The sequence below is a fragment of the Leptonotus elevatus genome, chromosome 14 (genome assembly GCF_054856555.1).
Source record: "Leptonotus elevatus isolate MCC_2025b chromosome 14, RoL_Lele_1.0, whole genome shotgun sequence".
Lineage (NCBI taxonomy): Eukaryota > Metazoa > Chordata > Actinopteri > Syngnathiformes > Syngnathidae > Leptonotus > Leptonotus elevatus.
Genome location: NC_141252.1, coordinates 3,714,382 through 3,731,691, shown reverse-complemented (window position 1 = coordinate 3,731,691; position 17,310 = coordinate 3,714,382). Strand labels below are relative to the sequence as shown.

At 39.3% G+C, this 17,310-nt stretch overlaps 2 protein-coding genes and 1 long non-coding RNA gene across 8 annotated transcripts in view; 1 reads left to right on the top strand and 2 right to left on the bottom strand.

Moving 5' to 3' along the window:
• Window positions 1–10,539, bottom strand: part of syne1b (spectrin repeat containing, nuclear envelope 1b) — a 104,233-nt gene extending 93,694 nt beyond the window's left edge. For 3 of the 5 annotated variants that reach the window (XM_086095348.1, XM_086095352.1, XM_086095353.1), the window contains exons 1-2: window positions 4,535–4,847; window positions 2,680–2,741 (exon numbers count right to left, since the gene is read on the bottom strand). In XM_086095348.1, coding sequence (XP_085951474.1) covers window positions 2,680–2,741; window positions 4,535–4,610 — 138 coding nt within the window. In that variant the 5' untranslated portion in view covers window positions 4,611–4,847. Of the gene's footprint in view, window positions 1–2,679; window positions 2,742–3,890; window positions 3,953–4,534; window positions 4,848–9,666; window positions 9,876–10,497 lie in introns of those variants that run through there. The other 2 variants (XM_086095349.1, XM_086095350.1) reach the window with 2 other exon arrangements.
• A 1,262-nt stretch (window positions 10,540–11,801) lies between these two features.
• LOC147162610 (uncharacterized) lies at window positions 11,802–13,663 on the bottom strand. Its single transcript, XR_015097112.1, has 3 exons — window positions 13,511–13,663; window positions 11,969–12,076; window positions 11,802–11,899 (listed from the first exon to the last, which is right to left on the bottom strand). It is a non-coding gene; the product is annotated as an uncharacterized LOC147162610 (long non-coding RNA).
• myct1b (myc target 1b) lies at window positions 13,596–16,948 on the top strand. Of its 2 annotated transcripts, XM_086095120.1 has the most exons (3): window positions 13,898–13,959; window positions 14,047–14,121; window positions 15,702–16,948. In XM_086095120.1, exon 3 carries the CDS (start codon window positions 15,707–15,709, stop codon window positions 16,184–16,186), a length of 480 nt encoding a protein of 159 aa, XP_085951246.1. In that variant the 5' UTR covers window positions 13,898–13,959; window positions 14,047–14,121; window positions 15,702–15,706; the 3' UTR covers window positions 16,187–16,948. The 2 variants fall into 2 exon arrangements, with proteins under 2 accessions (XP_085951245.1, XP_085951246.1); XM_086095119.1 differs by lacking the exon at window positions 14,047–14,121 and having other exon boundaries at window positions 13,596–13,959; window positions 15,702–16,947.
• Window positions 16,949–17,310: the final 362 nt, after the last annotated feature.

The window sequence follows — 17,310 nt, the reverse complement described above, 5'->3', positions numbered from 1 at the left end:
TGTCTCCAGATTTCACATTCACAGAGAGACGCACAGGCAGCTGAGCACCGCCAGTCTTGCAGATGAGAATTTATTCAGTGGTGCGAAGCTTTAATGAATGAAAATGCTCTTTACATGGCGGCGGCGTTCGGCAGACATCTCACGACTCACTTGGCTGGCTATATAGGGCGAAGAGTGTGAAGAGGCTGCCGTCTGCCAGCAAGTTTGTACGTGCACATCCAGAATTAGCATTAGCATTTGATCCATTTTCTCTAGCTCTTATCCTCTGTAGGGACGCTGGTGACAACAACTTAAGATGGCACACAATGTTAGTGGTGGAGTGCTATACTGTAGTGTAATGGTTCTTATAAAACCAGATTAGCTGAATTTTTCTTTTATAATTCAAAAAGTTTGAAGCCAACTTAGACAAGTGAAATCCAGACCAAACGACCCCTGTGGATGACGCAGTCTAAACATGAGGACCCAAATTATATCGATTTTTTTGAAGCCGATGCCAATACTGAGTTTTGGCTGGAAAAAAAACAGATGACCAATTAATTGGACAATTAATTCAATTAATTAATTGACCATTAATCACATTTTGATTCATTTGAATAGATGTATAATGCATTTTATATATTATATATAAGGATGCATGGCTATGGTGTAGATTTACATGTAATAGATAATGTAACCATTGTTACTTGTGTACAACTGCTGGAAATGGTTCGAGTACATTACTAAAAAGTAAATTTGGCCAATCGGCCAATTTATTAATTGGTCAGGCCCTACTAACCATACTATAACGTGGGTCAATGACTGCAAGAAGCCAAATCCTTGTCAGGTAGCATGCTATTCTCTCTCCCATCCTAAAAAATCATCCAATGACCACGGGAAGGGCGTCAGAGTGGAAAAAATTGTGGGGCGCAGTGGAAAAGGCGCTAAGCCATCCAAAGTGAGAGGAAACACATACAAAGCAAAGAGCGGAAAATGCAGACAGTTGAGGAAATGCCAAATTGATGTTGGATAACACAGTTAACTTTCAAGACCAGCGTCCTTCCCGCTCTCGCTTTTCCTTTCATTGCAATTCCTACTCACAATTTCTTCTGTCGAAACTATACACAATTTGCGACATCAATATTTTATCACTAAGCTTTTCCGTGATGCGGCACAATTTCAGTACGATTAGTATGCAAGCAGCACATCCCAGACACCAGTGCATGATTTCTAATCAGCTCTGCCTGCACAGTGTGAAATTCTTCAACTTTAACAAGCTTTGAACAAGCGTAGGCAACCACAAGCTCCAAACTAGACAATTGCGTCTGGTGTTATTTAAGGGTCATACTTGAAGTGAGGCAGCCTGCGCGTACAATATGCGCTATTTTCGAAGCCAATCGACGACAGCCTGCGGGGAAATATCCTCGCCCCGTTGTTCTCCATCTGCATCACTGTGCACGTACACTCTAACAACATACACCCCCCTCACGTCGGGACAGTTTGGTACAGCCGGCATATGCGCATGAGGTTGCTCATCCAAGTTTGTGAAAAAACAAATAAATAAATAAAACATCCGGTCACGATTCATCCCATCTCACGGAATGACCTTCACTCCGGAGGGGCGGATCTTCCCCCACCAATGTCTGACACGTTTGTCAATATTTTTGTAGTAAAAGTCTAGTTACATATTTCACTGTCCAAATTGCGCTCTTGTAACTAGGGGTGTCAAAATTAGTGCGTTAATTTTGAGTTCATTTCAAGTTCCTTTAACGCCACAAGTTTTTTTTTTATGCGCGATTAATGACAGCCCCTTACTTGGAAAGCCTGTATTGGGGGAATTCCAGTTGCAACACATCCATTTCAAAATTTAGCAGTAATAAAATGAAAAATAATGCATAGATTTGTGGAGACTGGGGTCAAGTTGTATTTTACAATTTTAAAAACGAAAAGAAAAATGCGCTGTGCTGTCACCAATGTCGTACAAATGAAATTGTGCCATCTAGTGGTAGAAAAATGACCTCAACACAAATCAATATCACACTCGTCTTTTACAGTACATCTTTTCAATTTTAACTCAATTTTATGAATTATGAAATTACTGTATCAATGACTAAACAATGTGGCCATATAATTCTATTAGTTTGACTTTTTTTTCCTGTTTTATGTTAACAAGATTATGACATTTAGAAAAAAATATATTTTACTGTACATTTCAATGTACATTTAGAACAAATATGAAATTGGCGACAAATCATCAGAAAACTATTTAAGTCATGCGATTAATTACGATCTTAAATAATTCCATCGCCTGACACCTCTACTTGGAACACAACCTCATGACAGGAGATATTTACAAAACACATTCAAGCCACAATTACAAAACAATCCCCTGAAAAAACAATAAGTACGAGTGTGCCTCCTAGTGCCGCATGACGATGTATTCAAACAAGTGCGCTAACTAGCTTACTGCTTCGTAACCTCAAAATGTCCTATCTATGTCAGTATGGTTGTAAACCGAGGACCCTCAGTAATTTAAATAGCCCGCGACAGCTATAGGTCGGCACTTCACTCGTTAAAAATCGCCGGTCTACACCCAACAGCTACCTAGGAAAAAAAGCCATCGTCTACGAGCGGCGTGAAAGGGGCTTTAACGAGTAGGAGGTGCAAGAATCAACGTCCAGCTATGTTGAGTCAGACTCTTACCTTAGCCAAGTGAGAGTTGATCCATTTGGTGAAGGTTCTCTTCTGCACGGCTTCTTGCTCATCTGCAAAACACGAGACGCAAGAAGAAGGAGGCAAGGGCATCTTAATAAACGTTGCCTGAGCAATGTGGTGCCAATGAATCAATGTCAATCAGATTCCCCTGCTACGCAATATCACTCATGATAGGTTTAAGTCACTCAATAAGGAAAATAGGTGAGTGTCTCATGGTGCTTTCACACCTTTAGCTGATGGCTTAGTCAACTCGGTCCTTGGCCTCCCCTGTATGGTTTGGCACCTTTTGAGCAAAATGCCAAGCGAACCAAAGTAACACAACAGACCACAGCAGGCTGCTTTCTTCTCATTTTATTTTCTATGAGTCGTCCAAAGAATGGAAACAGGAAGAAGCTTTATGAATAATTAAATAGCTGAGGTGCACTTTAATGTGATCAAATAATCGTCCGTCACACAATGGATTGCTAAAGGCGATGCCGTCAGACGGCAACCTCCGTGATCAAACCAAAGTTTTCCATAACTTGTATGTCTGTTCCAAATGGATCGCTTGCTTCTGTCTGCATCAGAGTTTGATTATCAAGTTCAGGCCTGACCAAACAAAATGTATCATAGCTCATATTTTTATGACCTGTAGTTATGTCAACCGTTGTGTTGTTTACGGTCAAACCTGACCATTTGTGGATCACTTCTTTCTTTCACATCCAAACCATGGACTTGCTGGTTTTGATCTGAGTTTGAATATTATTTCCACACCTGAACAAATCACGCACAAGAGGGTAACCCAATCTGTTCTCATCTCTTTACTACCTCTGGTTCAGTTGTGTACGGTCAAACCTGTTTATCGATAACTTCTCTGCTGCAACCAACCATGCCTGAAACCGTATCGACAAACTAGTTGGCTTGGTCCGCTTGTGAGTTTCATTGTCATGTTCAGCTCTGACCAAACAAACCGCACCAGCGAATGTTGATATCTCGTCAGGGTTCGCTAAACATTCGTCAGACGGTCGCCTTGAGTTTGAATGTTTTTTTTTTCATATGTCCAAAATTTCCTTGCGACAAGAAAAAACACAGAAACATGTTTTTTTTGCCAAACAAAATTAAAATGATTTCGATTAGTCGATTCATTGATATAATCGATAGATTAATCGATTCTAAAAATATTCGATAGTGACAGCACTGCTAACCAGTAACTCACCAACCTGCCCCACTCCTGAACCGGCACATGTGAAATTCTGCCTTGACAGATTGCGTGAACTTAATAGCATCCAACTGAGACAAGGAAGCGTCCTTCAAGAGTCTTGCGTTTGATGTTTTCGCAGCATGACGCAGCTTTATAGCCCACTTCTGACTATTGCACTGACGGACAACCCCCTCCCCCGTCCGTCCATCCATCATCTATCCGTCCGTCCATCCGTCCTCACACAACGTAAGGTTAATTAGCTGTCAGGAAGCATTGCAGCAGCAAGCCTGCAGCAGTGACAACACACTTTGTGTGCATACGCCGGCCTCAAAAAGAGGTCACGCCAGGAGATTAGTGGCAGCCTCCTTTGTGGTTCTATTAATGCGACCACAAGGCCCCTTGTGAATTATGCAGCAGCTTCGTTTTTGTGTGTGTGTGTGTGTGTGTGTGTGTGTGTGTGTTTTTTTAACTCTAATCCCACCAATTCTTCAGAACCACAATAGTCACGCTCACAAGACGTCACAAAAGCCGAGCGCTCGGTTGACGATGCACACGGGATGCCCGCTGGAGCGTCAACAGATGCGGCGCGCATCCATCCGCCAATTAGAAGGCGCTTTCCTCTAATTGCGTCCCCACAGAGAGGAGGAGACCGCGCGGACTTACCCCGCAGATACTGAAAGAATCCTGTGACCAGATTCAAGGAGGTCTTCCCGGCGCAAACGTCCTTGTAGTGAGCCATTCGACAGACCCATGTGTCAAAGGAGTAACATCCACAGTGGGTTCCCCCGCCCACTCCCCAAAGCAGGAAGCGGCACGGAAAAGAGCTGGCTGGGATGAATACGAGCCCGCTCCTGTTCTCTTACACACACACACGCTCACACACTCACACACTCCCGAATGGCTGATTTACAATCCCATCCTTCCCCGTCGCCGTGGCGTTCCCATCCAGAGGAGCCATGGATGTGGATGCGTACAGCCCCCGCTGCACCGCGGTGTCATCATCACGGCACCGTCAGATGCTGGCTACACATCAGCGGCTCGGCCAATCGGCAGCGAGCAAGCAGGCAGGAGGAAGGGGATGATGATGTCACGTGGTTTGGTTCACTGAGAGGCTCGTTTGGCTAATCCTGCGTGACTGATAACTCGTACTTTCAAAATACATCAATGCAGCCCAAAAAAATCCATTCATTTTTTTTTTCTATGTATAATACATATTTAGAAAAATCCATTTCTAAAACCATTTTTTTTATAAATTGATTACTGACTTTAACATGTGACTTTTGGGAAACAAACTAAAAATGGGAAATTATATAACAGGTTAAATCTTAATTTAGAATTCATATTAATAAAAAGCTATGTAAAACCAATTCATCATTTTAAATATTATACTATAACTATTTATTATTTTATTTTTTTGCTGATATTGACATGAGTACCTATAACGTTAAATACGGCCGGGTATCGGCCCGACACTATACCTGGTATCGGTAGTCACCCATCCCTAGAAAAAACGATACATATACAGTACTCGAAAAATTTAAATACAAAATATTTGCCTAAGTAATTTTTAAATGTTGTGAGAAAACAAGAAAAAAAAACTATTTTTAGCACGCTGATTCAGATTTTTTTTTTAAACTAATTTTGTAACATTAGATTTAAGAAATTAGGCTAACGAAATTATACTCAATGTTAATTAATGATTACTTCATTGATAATCATCATCATGTATAATGTAAAAAATAGAAAATATTTACAGTATCTTGTCATTTAAAAAAAAAAAAAAACTTTGTCCAAGGACCATTTGCTCAAGTTAGGAATATTTTTTTATATCTATATACAATACATCTATAAATATATTTGTTTAATAAAGTATTTAAAAGGTAAACAAAAAACAGTGCTGTCAAAGTTAAAGCATTAACTGATTCATTAATCCCCAAAAAATATCGCATTAATCATGAATTAACGCAGATTAATCGCACTATTAATTTTGACCATAGATTAGCCTTTAGCGTGATAGCGAATGGCTATGTTTAACAAACCACTGCGGGATTCGTACTTCCTCTGCTTATTCTCTCTTCACTTAATGTCACTCTTGTGCATAAAGTACATGATAGCATGGGGCGGGGGTGTAATCCTTTATTCTTTCAAGACCACCCGTGAGCTAAAAGCTTTTCTGCTAAAAATAGATCAGAGCTGCTGATTCTATTATTGGCGCGCTGGACTATTTTAAGTAAAATATGAGAAACAGCCCTAATTCGCAATTTTTTATTCAAATATTTTTGTTCACACCACAGCAAGCTCATAACATGGCTGACATCCAGAACGTTCGTTGCTCAACAGTCAACATATTCATCATGCAAGCAAGAACAAACCAAAGTTAAAGAAAAAAAGAAAAGAAAACGCTTTAGAATTGTGAAGAATTAAGAGATGTTTTGAATAAATTGGTCAAAATGAGATGTGTCACCCTGGCCCAATTTCTACCTAGGACGTAATAAACAACCGGAGTTATCCATCCAGGCAACTTGTGGACATCGCGTCACATCATGTCTGAGCCGATTGAATTAATTAAACACAATGGAATATTGACATCTGAGTGGCAATTAAAAGACAGCAAAGTGCTAAAGCCAGAGTAACAGACCACTTATGGTGATCTCACTCGCTCACTCACTCAGCTGCTTGTGATCCATTAGGTCCTTTCATGTACGGGGCACCTCCATTTTGGTTGTGAAATGAGCATCCGCTCTCTCTCTTCACCGGCGTTGACGAAGAGAAAAGGGTCAAGTTTGAGATCAGGCGCTCAGTCCAGCACATGTTAGTGACACTGGAGTGATGATGTCACGCACGCCACAATATAATACAGACCATATGGAATATATTCACAATGCTTGCCTTAACAGAATGTAACTTACGGTGTTATTCCAGAAATGAAGAATTTTAAACTTCTCAACTTCCCCCAAATAATGCGAACATGGAAAAGGCTTACCGCCTTATTCCAAAATTGATTACATTAATTTAAATTGGGGGAATTAATTTTTTTGCAAAAACAACTAAATGCGGAATAAAGTGAAGCCTGTGAATACTTTTCAGATTCAGTGTATGTGCTTTTCACATTATTTTATGTAATTGCAGCATTATTCCAAAATGGATTAAAGTAATTTTCCCTCAAAATTATATCAACAACCCATCATAGAGAGAACAAGTTAAATACTATTGTGAAATGTTTTTAAATTTATCAAAGATTAAAAAAAGAAAGAAAGAAAAGAAAGCGAACCTGGAAGGTATTCACATTGCATTACTTTTTCCACATTTTATAGCCATACTTCAAAATGTATTAAAATACTCACACCCCAACAGTGCTCCACTTTTTCCACATCTTGTTATATTATATTTATTTACGCAGTAAGTTTGAGAGATTGTTGCTACATATTTATTCAACATAAGAACACTAAATTGGAAAATGTCAAGCAAAGAATACACTTTTATCAACGAATGTATATTTAGGTCTCAATTATTCCATATTTCACAATATTAGCGTGAAAACAATAACTAAATAAATAAATAAACCAGTCTTGTGAATAGAACTGTGAGGAGGGGAAAAAAGCATCGATTGCATTTTGTAATAAGACCGAGATTCTAAAAAAATTGGGTTAAAGACAAAACATTAAATCAAAGTAAACTAATCTAAAGAAAATTAGTCTTTAAGGCTGTTTAAGTTATGCAGAGGGAGCATAACATGTTTGCAGAGCAACACTGCCATCTAGTGGTATTTTATACCTACGGCAGGCAGGGAAACGTTAAGCCTTGGATGCTCATTGAATGTATTTGTATTGCTCATATCCAGTCGAGACGTTACTCCATGTTGGGATCATACCAACACTTTGACTTTGGGACGAGAGGTGAGGCGTACCCTGGACTGGTCGCCCCAGCCAATCACAGGGCACATATCGACAAACAAGCATTCCTGTAGGCAATTTCTCCATTGATGCGAACGCATGTTTTGGGGAATGTGTGAGAAAGCCCGAATATCAGCATTTGAATCAACTGACTGCGAAGCAGACATGTGAACCACTACCGCACTGCGCTGCCCTAGGACAACGTCAAAGTGAAGTGAACTGGGCGCCGACTGTTCCAAATGAAAGCTAATTTCGCTTACGCTTGTAGAGAATGACAAGTGGGTACGAGAGTGGCAGTTATGAAACATTTGTGGTTGTGGTGCCAAAGCGCTGCCCCTATTTCTGCTTTGACTCTGTTTCCTGTGCAAACCTCATCTGCATTCAGAACCCCGCTACAGTTGTCACGACATGACTAAAAAAAAAACTCTTTTGTTCAATACAGACAAAAAAAAAGTGCATTGAAATTAAATAAATGGAACATGAGTGTACCAAATGAAGAGTTGGAGTTTTACCTACTAGGCTGATTGTCACAAGGTCACTTTGACAAAATATGACTAGAATGGAATTCCCCAGTTTAGCAAGTTAGCATGTCAGTACCTAATTTGCATCGAAAAACAATTTTTATTTGAAGCAGGAGTCTTCAGATCCTGGACTTCCTTTCACCAAGTCTCTTGGACTAAAAGGGACTAGAGTGAGGTTCCCCAGCTTGGTTAAGTTAGCACATCAGTATGTATGCATCCCCAAAAAATTTATTTATACCCTCGGTGCTTAGACTTAGATTTAATTTCACTTTGCTGCTATGACAAAAAGTAAACGAGTGACTAGAGTGCGGTTCTCCAGCTTGGTAAAATTAGCACATCAGTACATATCAATCGACAAAAATGTGATACTCTTGGAGCGGGAGTTTTCAGGTTCTGGACTGATTGTCATAAAGTCATTTTAAAAAAACGAGGTTCCCTAGCTTGGCAAAGTTAGCATCTCATGAAGTACTTATGCATTGAAAACAATTTGACACCCTGGAGCAAAGGTTTGAAGATACTGTACTGACTTTCACCAAGTCACTTCAACAAAGAGTGACTAGAATGAGGTTCCCTAGCTTAAAAAAATGCACAAATAAAAAATAATTAAAAAAGTTAGCATATGAATACCTATGCATCATCAAAATTTTGATATCCTTTGAGTTGGAGTTTTCAGCTACTAGACTTAACTGTTTTGACACAAAGTTGAAAGAGCAACTAGAGTGAGGTTCCCTATCTTGACAAGGTTAACATGTCGGTGCCTATGCATCGACAAAAATTGGATAGTCTGACTGAGGGGGGGTTTTCAGCTACTGGATTGATGGTCACAAGGTTGCTTTGACAAAACATGACTAGAGTGAGGTTCCCCAACTTGGCAAAGTTAGCGCATCAACAACAATGCATCCCTTCAACTTTGATACCGTTGAAGTGGACGTTTTCAGCTACTGGGATGACTTTCCCACACATAAAGTGACAGGAGTGAGCTTCAGCAATATGACAAAGTTAGCACTTCCATGCCTATGCATCATTACAACTTTAATACATTGGGAGCAGGAGTTTTTCACTACTTGAATGGTTGCGGCTAGGTCGCTGTGATGTTACCCTGTTAGCGTCTTGTGTTGTACTGCAGTCGTGTGTTTTCATTGTGTGTGTGTGTGTGTGTGTGTGTGTGTGTGTGTGTGTGTGTGTGTGTGTGTGTGTGTGTGTGTGTGTGTGTGTGTGTGTGTGTGTGTGTGTGTGTGTGTGCGCGAGAGAGAGACTTGAGACTGGCCCACAGCCCAGTCACTGAATCAGCAGTACACTGCTTTGCAGCAGTAGAACAGCAGATACACACACAAGCACAGAAACACACACACATAGTTGAAGTCAAGAATAAGACACTCACCCTGCAGTTTTTGCATCACTTGAGCGATGTCCACGCATCCTGTGGCACGACGCCTCGGACAGGCCATGAAGTCGTCGTTGAGGGTGTGTGACAATGTGTGTGTGTGACTGAGTGTGAATGTGTCTTGAGTGTGAGTGTGTGTCGCCTGTGATGCTCCGGTTACGTCATGGGCTCCGCCGTCCAATGGCTGTGCTTCCTCCGGCCATGGCCTGCGGCAGTCAAATATAATTTTTATGTTATTATTAATTTCAAAGATATACATTTAAACAGAATGACTAACAAATAAAATAGTATACTTTTTTTTTTTTTTTTAAAGATCTAAGATAGTAGATTGTCCAGGTTGGATTTAATTTTTGATAACACCTTTTTATACCATGTTTTATTTTTCTTCTTGGTAAACAACATTTTTTTTTTAAACAAAACACTATTTTTTTAATCCCATATTTAAACGTCCCAATACTTAGTTGAATCAGTCCTTCTACCTTTAGCACCTCTTGTTTTACTGTACTTGTACTTGAATGTGTGCATTTTCATTTTGCCACGTCTGCTGTACACAATAATATAGCTGGCAGGTGTGCCAACTGTAACGTACAGTGATGTTTGAGCGTGTTAGTGGACAGCAAAATGAGTTGTACTGCTGATGAATTAATGAGGAACTAGCTTCAACTAACATTTAACGCTTTTCGAGTGATGACGTCGTTGTGTAGAATTGTACGCACATAAACGACGAAACGACCCTTGACTCGAGTCGACGCTGCGGAAAACATTTGCGTAAAGTTAAGGGCGACAAAAACACCAAAAGGGACACAAACTTCAAGGTTTTGCTCTTACTGCGTAGTTTCGTCCAGCTCGCTCGCACTTGCACACCGGAAGTGAGAGTATGTTGCCCGATTTCCATGGTAACGCAGCGAAAGAAGATACGAGAAGTAATTACTATCGTTTTAGAAAAAAAAAAAGTGTATTTAGTTTTTGTACATATATTTTTGTTCAAATGAAGATCTTAAAAAGCGACAGTGAATTCAGTTATATCCATGGAGACTTGTGTGCTTTAAAAAAAATAATTTATCCGAAATATTTTAATACAAGAGCCACGTTTGGCTAAAGTAATATAAAATGCAAATGGAACGAACTAATGTAGCGCATTATATTGGTTATAATAAAATGAACCTACAACAGTTCCTTTCTACAGGTGTAAAACAAAACGTAGGACGAGAAGATAAACTTTCTGGTGTCTTCAGCAACAATGCGGTTCTGCTTTTCTCTTCGATTTTCAGTGCTAAACACAATCGAGTGCCACCATCTAGAGGCCAATTGTGGATTTGCATTTTTAAAAAAAGTTAAGAAAAATAGTTGGACGGTGCCAAGTAGTATTCAACTCAATATCCTTAATGCAGTGCATCTATGTAATTTTCAGCTCTAGACAAGGATAGAACAGAATTTATGGACTAAATAAAGTTCTATTAACTTTATAATCAGCGAATCAATTGAATCCCATTGAAATAAATGGAAATCCAAGAAATTCATTCCAGCCTCCCAAAATACCCCCCCCCCCCCCTAATGAGAAGCACTCTAGTATTGTGCTTTTGAATAATTTTTGTCACACGTTGCGTCGTCGCATCATTTCACTGGACATCGTTTGCTGCTCCTTCTGTGCCCATCTTGGCCAGCTGGGGGCAGTACAACAGATACTCGTACTTGTTCTGAAGTTTTATTTTGCATGAAATTTGTATTTCATTGGCTTGTGGTTTGGCTGTTTGGTTGATATTGGTAATATAACATTTAAATTACAAATTTGGTGGCTGTTTGTGCTGACCTGTATCTGCAGTAATTCTGTGAATATTTCCCTCCCACAGCTGAGGGGACAGATGTTCCTGTAATATTTCATTTACGTTAACATTTCATAAATATGGCATACTTTATGCCAATGTAACAGATATACAAACTTTTGTAATGCTGTCTATTAGAATACAATGAATAAATGGTAAATACAACTTAGACCTTCGAAAGATCTATATCAAACCTAACAAAATTCTGGAGCTTCATTCAATCCGATTTCCAAATCTCTAGCCTGCAGTGTTAAACGCAATTTACATAATATATGTCATTTTAAATCATTTATAATATAATAGATGGCCGCACAAAGTCGTTCACATCTCCTAGAGAATTGACGCGAGCGTTCAGGTACAGCGCAATGTCTCCATGGTAAGCATCCGTGTCCAGGCTGACAAGCACACTGCCAAAACAAAAGTAAAAACACATTGTCATGGTAACAGCCTCATTTGTGAGGCACGTGGCTTCGTACCATATTAGGTCCTTCCTGCCCATTCTTCTTTCTCTCATGGATTTTCCCTCTGACAGTGATGCTCTGACCCTTACTGAGAGTTTTGACCAGCGGCGCGACCTGATCACTCTGCAACAAGAAAATGCAAATTTGTCAGAGAATTTCTTGTGAATGCTGAAGAGTTGACACATAGGCATGTTTTGCCCCTTTTTGAGGGTGCTTAAGCGTACTTAAATTCTAATCATATGTACCTTGCGTAGGCCTCATTATGGTTACTTTAATAGGTACATTTTCGCTATTTGCAGGCCATCCACTGTATTGGACGTGAACCTTTAAGGGGCGTGGCCTAGCGAGTGATGTCAGAAGATGAAGTCGCTTACTCTCTATTGGGAGGAGTGTAGCCACCGGCAGCCATCTTACGTTACCACTTGCTAAGCCCGCTTAACTTGCATACATTGATTTCTCCGCAACCTTTTATTAAAGTGAAGCCCATCGGGACATCATTCGCTGTAAAATGTACACCTAACCTCTGTCAGTCACAATTCACAATACTGAGATCATATACTCTGAATGGTCCATGCAAATGGTATGGTATTTTAGTTAATATTGCATTAGTGGAATATGAGTTAAGCAGCACAATCCAACAGTTTTTATCAATATCAGAAGGCAGCCATTTTATCACTTGCTGTCGTGTGAAAATGATATAAAAGTTGCTCAACTAATGCTGCATGGTCGGAAGTCGGATATATCCGTGTTGGTTTTTCCCAGTTCCGACCTGAAAGCGTTCGAGGCAAAAGTAAACAACCAAAATGGCGGATAGTGATAAATTGTTTATTTGAGTCCTCAAAACTCATTTTGACCTCCAGCAAACTTGCCTTCTCACAATTTTTGCTTCATTTATTGTTTTTATCTTATTTCATAAGCATTCCATACAGTTCAGTAGTTCACCGTATAATTTCATGCAGGGAGATAGTGCCGCATTAATTTGTATTCATTACTAGAAGCTAAGGCTAATACTTTCCAGCAGTCACATTACCAGATACTAATGCTAATAATGCACTTACCCATTGCTAATATACTGTCAGCAGGCACATTATCACCAGAAGCTAATGCTAATACTTTTCAGCAGTCACACTATTACTCAACACTAATACTAATAATGTATTTAGCCAATGCTAATACTTCAGCGGTCACATTACTAGAAACTAATGCTAATATGTTTCAGCAGTCACACTATTACTCTATTACTATGCTAGCACTGCTGCTGTCCTTACAATACAATTTTTGCCACAGTGCTTTAGCCGCCAATTCATTCGATATGGAACGCTTGTGTTGGGTGGTATTTGGTAGCTTCACTAATGCCACAATCTAGCCAAATTCACATAGAATTTTGCAAAATACGTAGCTAGGTAGCGATTTACTTGTTTAATTTTACAATTGATGGATGGGCATGCATCAGACCCAAATATTTGCATATAAACAAGTGAATTTTCCATCATTTTGTAGATAGCTATGAAGCTATGAGCAAATAGTACACAACGTAGAGTGTTCTCCAACGGTTACCGGTATTCTTTTGTGGTTTGGAGCTGGAGTGAATTGGAAAACACAGCAACAATGGAAGGAAATCCCCACAGAGACTGAGAGCTTGATAGCCTGCAGAGGCACCAGTGATGGACGCCGAGATTTATGAAACTTGTTCTCTTTAGAACGCATATTTGAGGGGGAAACAGTTTGAAAAGCATCAGAGTGGAGAGTGGGCCATTGTTTCATCAAGACGGGTATCGATCCAGAGGAAATGATGCCAAAGGGAAACAACGCTATGTGGCACGTAGATAAGCTATGCTAATTTTAAAAGGGAGGAAGGAAGCATGACTGCAAAGTTTCCTCCACACCGACTGGACAAAGTGCGCAAGAAGCAGAAGCTCGTCTTGAAGGTGGGGGGAAAGGCTGGGAAAAGATGGCACATAACGAAACACATCCGTTTTTGCAAATACTCAAATCTTTTAATACAGGTGAGTACAACTCTGTTGGTTGATTTCTATGTTTTTTTATCTAACACACATACTTTATATAATGTGTCAACTATATTTGGAGCATAGCCAGCAGGATGTATTGTTGACCTCAACGACCATGCCGTTCTTATTACTGAGCTTCTTTTAGCAGCTGCAGTATAGGTATGTATTCCTTATGTTTGGTACATCTATGTCTACCTTTTTTTTCTTTTCTTTTTTTAAAATAACAGCTTTATATATTTTTACAAATGTTGACTCCTGTTAAAGTTACATTTGTTTACGTAATTAAAAAAAAAGAAAATAATAAGCACAAAAATTCATATCCCATTTTTACAAGATCTCTAGATGGATGGATTCTTCTTTTCGTTTTGGGTTTTCCCTTCAGGGGTCGCCACAGCTATGGGTCTAAAATCCTTGAAAAAATACTTAAAGAAAAAATACATTTTAAAATTAAATGTTTAACATTAAAGCAATAAAAACGTTTTTAATGTATAGCCATAAAAATAGATTTTCAAAAAAAAGTAACAATTAAAAAAAAATTAAAAAGCAATTTTCTAGATGTATGAATACTGCTGTTTCGTTACTATTAACTTTCTTATTTTAAGAATAAAAATATATATTGTAAATATATAGAATTAAAAGGACAGTTTGATACAATTATCAAATTTTCAAATGTTCAGAGTATATCCTGCCATGTTAAACCCACACAGCAGCGGAGATGATGTAAGGTTTTATGTAAGATGCCAACTATAGCAGCACAGCCACATTAGTCGAAGACGGCGGTTGGTAGCTGACGTGGGCTGTATACGGCATGCGCAAATTCAAAAGTAATTTAAAAATAATCAGGAGAAAAACAAAAAACAGCAGCAGTGTTAATTTTGAAACAACATTTTAATTTAGTTTTAGTTACAGTCTTTTGACTAAAATTACAATTTTTGTCATAATTTAGTCATCTGATTGGATTTTAGTTACAATGTAATTTTAGTCGATGAAAATAAAGTCATTTTAGTCAACTAAAAAAGAGCAACTTTAGTCAACCAAATTGACAGTGTAGTCGATATTTTCCTTCAGCATACATTTCAACTTTTATAAAGAAAATTATAACACACTTATTTATAACTGTAGTTTAACACGCAAGACCCATTTAATACAACCTAAAAACCTAACCTAACTAACCTAAATTAAAAAAAGTGCACAATTGCTTGAGATTAATTTTACAGTTGCACAATGAATGTGAACATGTTAGAACATTAAATAAAGGGCAGTGAACAGTTTCTGAGTGGTTGTGTGAATTTTCATCACTGATTTGTTTTCATTTTCGTTTTAGTCATTGACGAAATTGTCAGTCAATTGTAGTTATCGTTATCGTCTTAATGAATGGCTTCTATTTTAGTTTTGGTTTAATTTCCGTCTGAAAAAAAATTTGTGGGACGAAAATTTTGAATTATCGCTGGCCAGCAGCAGACATATATATACACTATATATTTTTTTTCTAGATTTCCCAAAATCTGAGAACAGGTCAACATGGCAACAGTAGTTGTAAAAAGGTACGGAAAATAGTGTTAATTAATAGTAGTAGGCACCAAGTCATTTAATAGACTATATAGTAACTGCAAAGCTTTTATGGTGTTAATCTTGTATTTTTGACTGATTCAACTGACTTTGGGCTGCCATTTACATACCGATGCCCCGACACTATTGGCGTGTCGAGGCCTCAAGACTCTGCATTGTCTTCCTTCCAGCTGACATGATTCTGGCCTTCTGCTTGTCGGTGCTGGTGGGCCTGCTTCTGGGCGCCCTGGTCTACGTCCTGCTGACTTGGGCGTCCCGTCGCAGAGCCACCGCCCGCATCACCCGACGCTCCCGCAAGAAACACAGCAAGTCTTCGCGCTCCCAAATCCCGCCGGACGGCCAGCTGGGCCTCTACCGGAGCACTTTCCTCAGCGTCTACCGTCAGCCCTCGCTGGAGCCGGTGGGACCTCTGGGGAGCAAACCGGGACCCGAGACGTCCACGTTCCGACCTCTGCCCAGGAAAGGCAGTCTGGAGATGGGCGAGGACACCCAGGTGAGCCTGCCCGAGGACTCGGCCGATTCGGCGGTCCTGGTTCCCGACAAGCGGAACTCCTTCTGGCTGGGTGGGAACGGACTCAAGGGGTTTCTGCCGTCGCAGACGCCACCGCCTGCCTACAACAGCATCATCCACGCTTTCCAAGAGTCCTGCACTTGAAGCCAGCCACAATCAAGTAATCAAGACTTTGAAATGCTATCCGAGGGGAAAGGGTTACTTTCAAGGCCTTGTCAAGTCAATTTTGAGATTTGTTTCTAAAATGAGTTCATTATATTTTTAAAAACTGCCTTTAGAACATCCCTCCGATAGCTTAAAGCTAACATAAATGGAAAAATCACATTACATGCTAACAGTTAGCATCAATAGTGGCAAAAACAGATATTATTCTTTACGAAAAACGAATTTTGTACAGTAACTTACTGAGTAGTAGGAGAAGAAGAAATCTATTTTCTTTAGTCCGCACTATAAAGTACTGCCCCCCGATGGCCAAGGCGGGGCATACTAGAAGGAGCACCACACTGAATTCGATTGCAGCATTAAATCATGATGCACAAACGCTTTTATATTTTACATTCTATTTATTTTGTTATTACTTTGTGTTTGTCCGTTAAAAAATAACAAAATCTGGGCCAAAATGCTTTCATTTCAATGAGGAAAGATGATTTGGAGATATGAATGTTTTGAGTGTGGTGGAGGAACAAATGAAACTTGTATCTCGGGGCACCACTGTACATTACACACGTGTAATGATAAATTGGGAAAACGTGCAAGTATTGACTACGTTTACATGCTGTCAATATTCGGTGAAGGTCAAAATTCACAATTGTCTATTGATGAGCTACCGATCATTACAACAGCCTGTCTGACATTAAAACATGAATGATTTATGTTTAATAAATGTTCCAGAGAAAAATGAAAGCGTATTTTTATTATTAGCTACATTGCGGTATACTTTTTTTTGTAGGTGAAGATCTCACGCCTCTGTCAAGGCACCCCTTGACCTTTGTATGTTTCATATATATGATTATTCATTGATTTTTTCTGTTCCTTCAAAGGCTAACAAGTGCATATTTCTGAAGGAACCATTGAAACAGTCAGTTATCAGGACCATTTCAAGCTTCTTCTTAAAGACTGTTACCACTGTTTCATTTCATTAAAAAACAAACATTTATGGCAGATATAGATTCACAGTTCCAAGATTCTCCACCATTTTGGATGATTTAACACACTAGTTAACCTTAAGTCCATTTTAGCAGACATCGGACAGCCTCGGTACTCAAGTA

Bases quoted from the DNA above. Each gene is read 5' to 3' on its own strand.
- myct1b (XM_086095119.1), top strand. From the start codon at position 13,905: ATGGCACATAACGAAACACATCCGTTTTTGCAAATACTCAAATCTTTT. The intron at 13,960-15,701 runs GTGAGTACAACT...TCTTCCTTCCAG, and splicing joins ACTCAAATCTTTTAATACAG to CTGACATGATTCTGGCCTTC.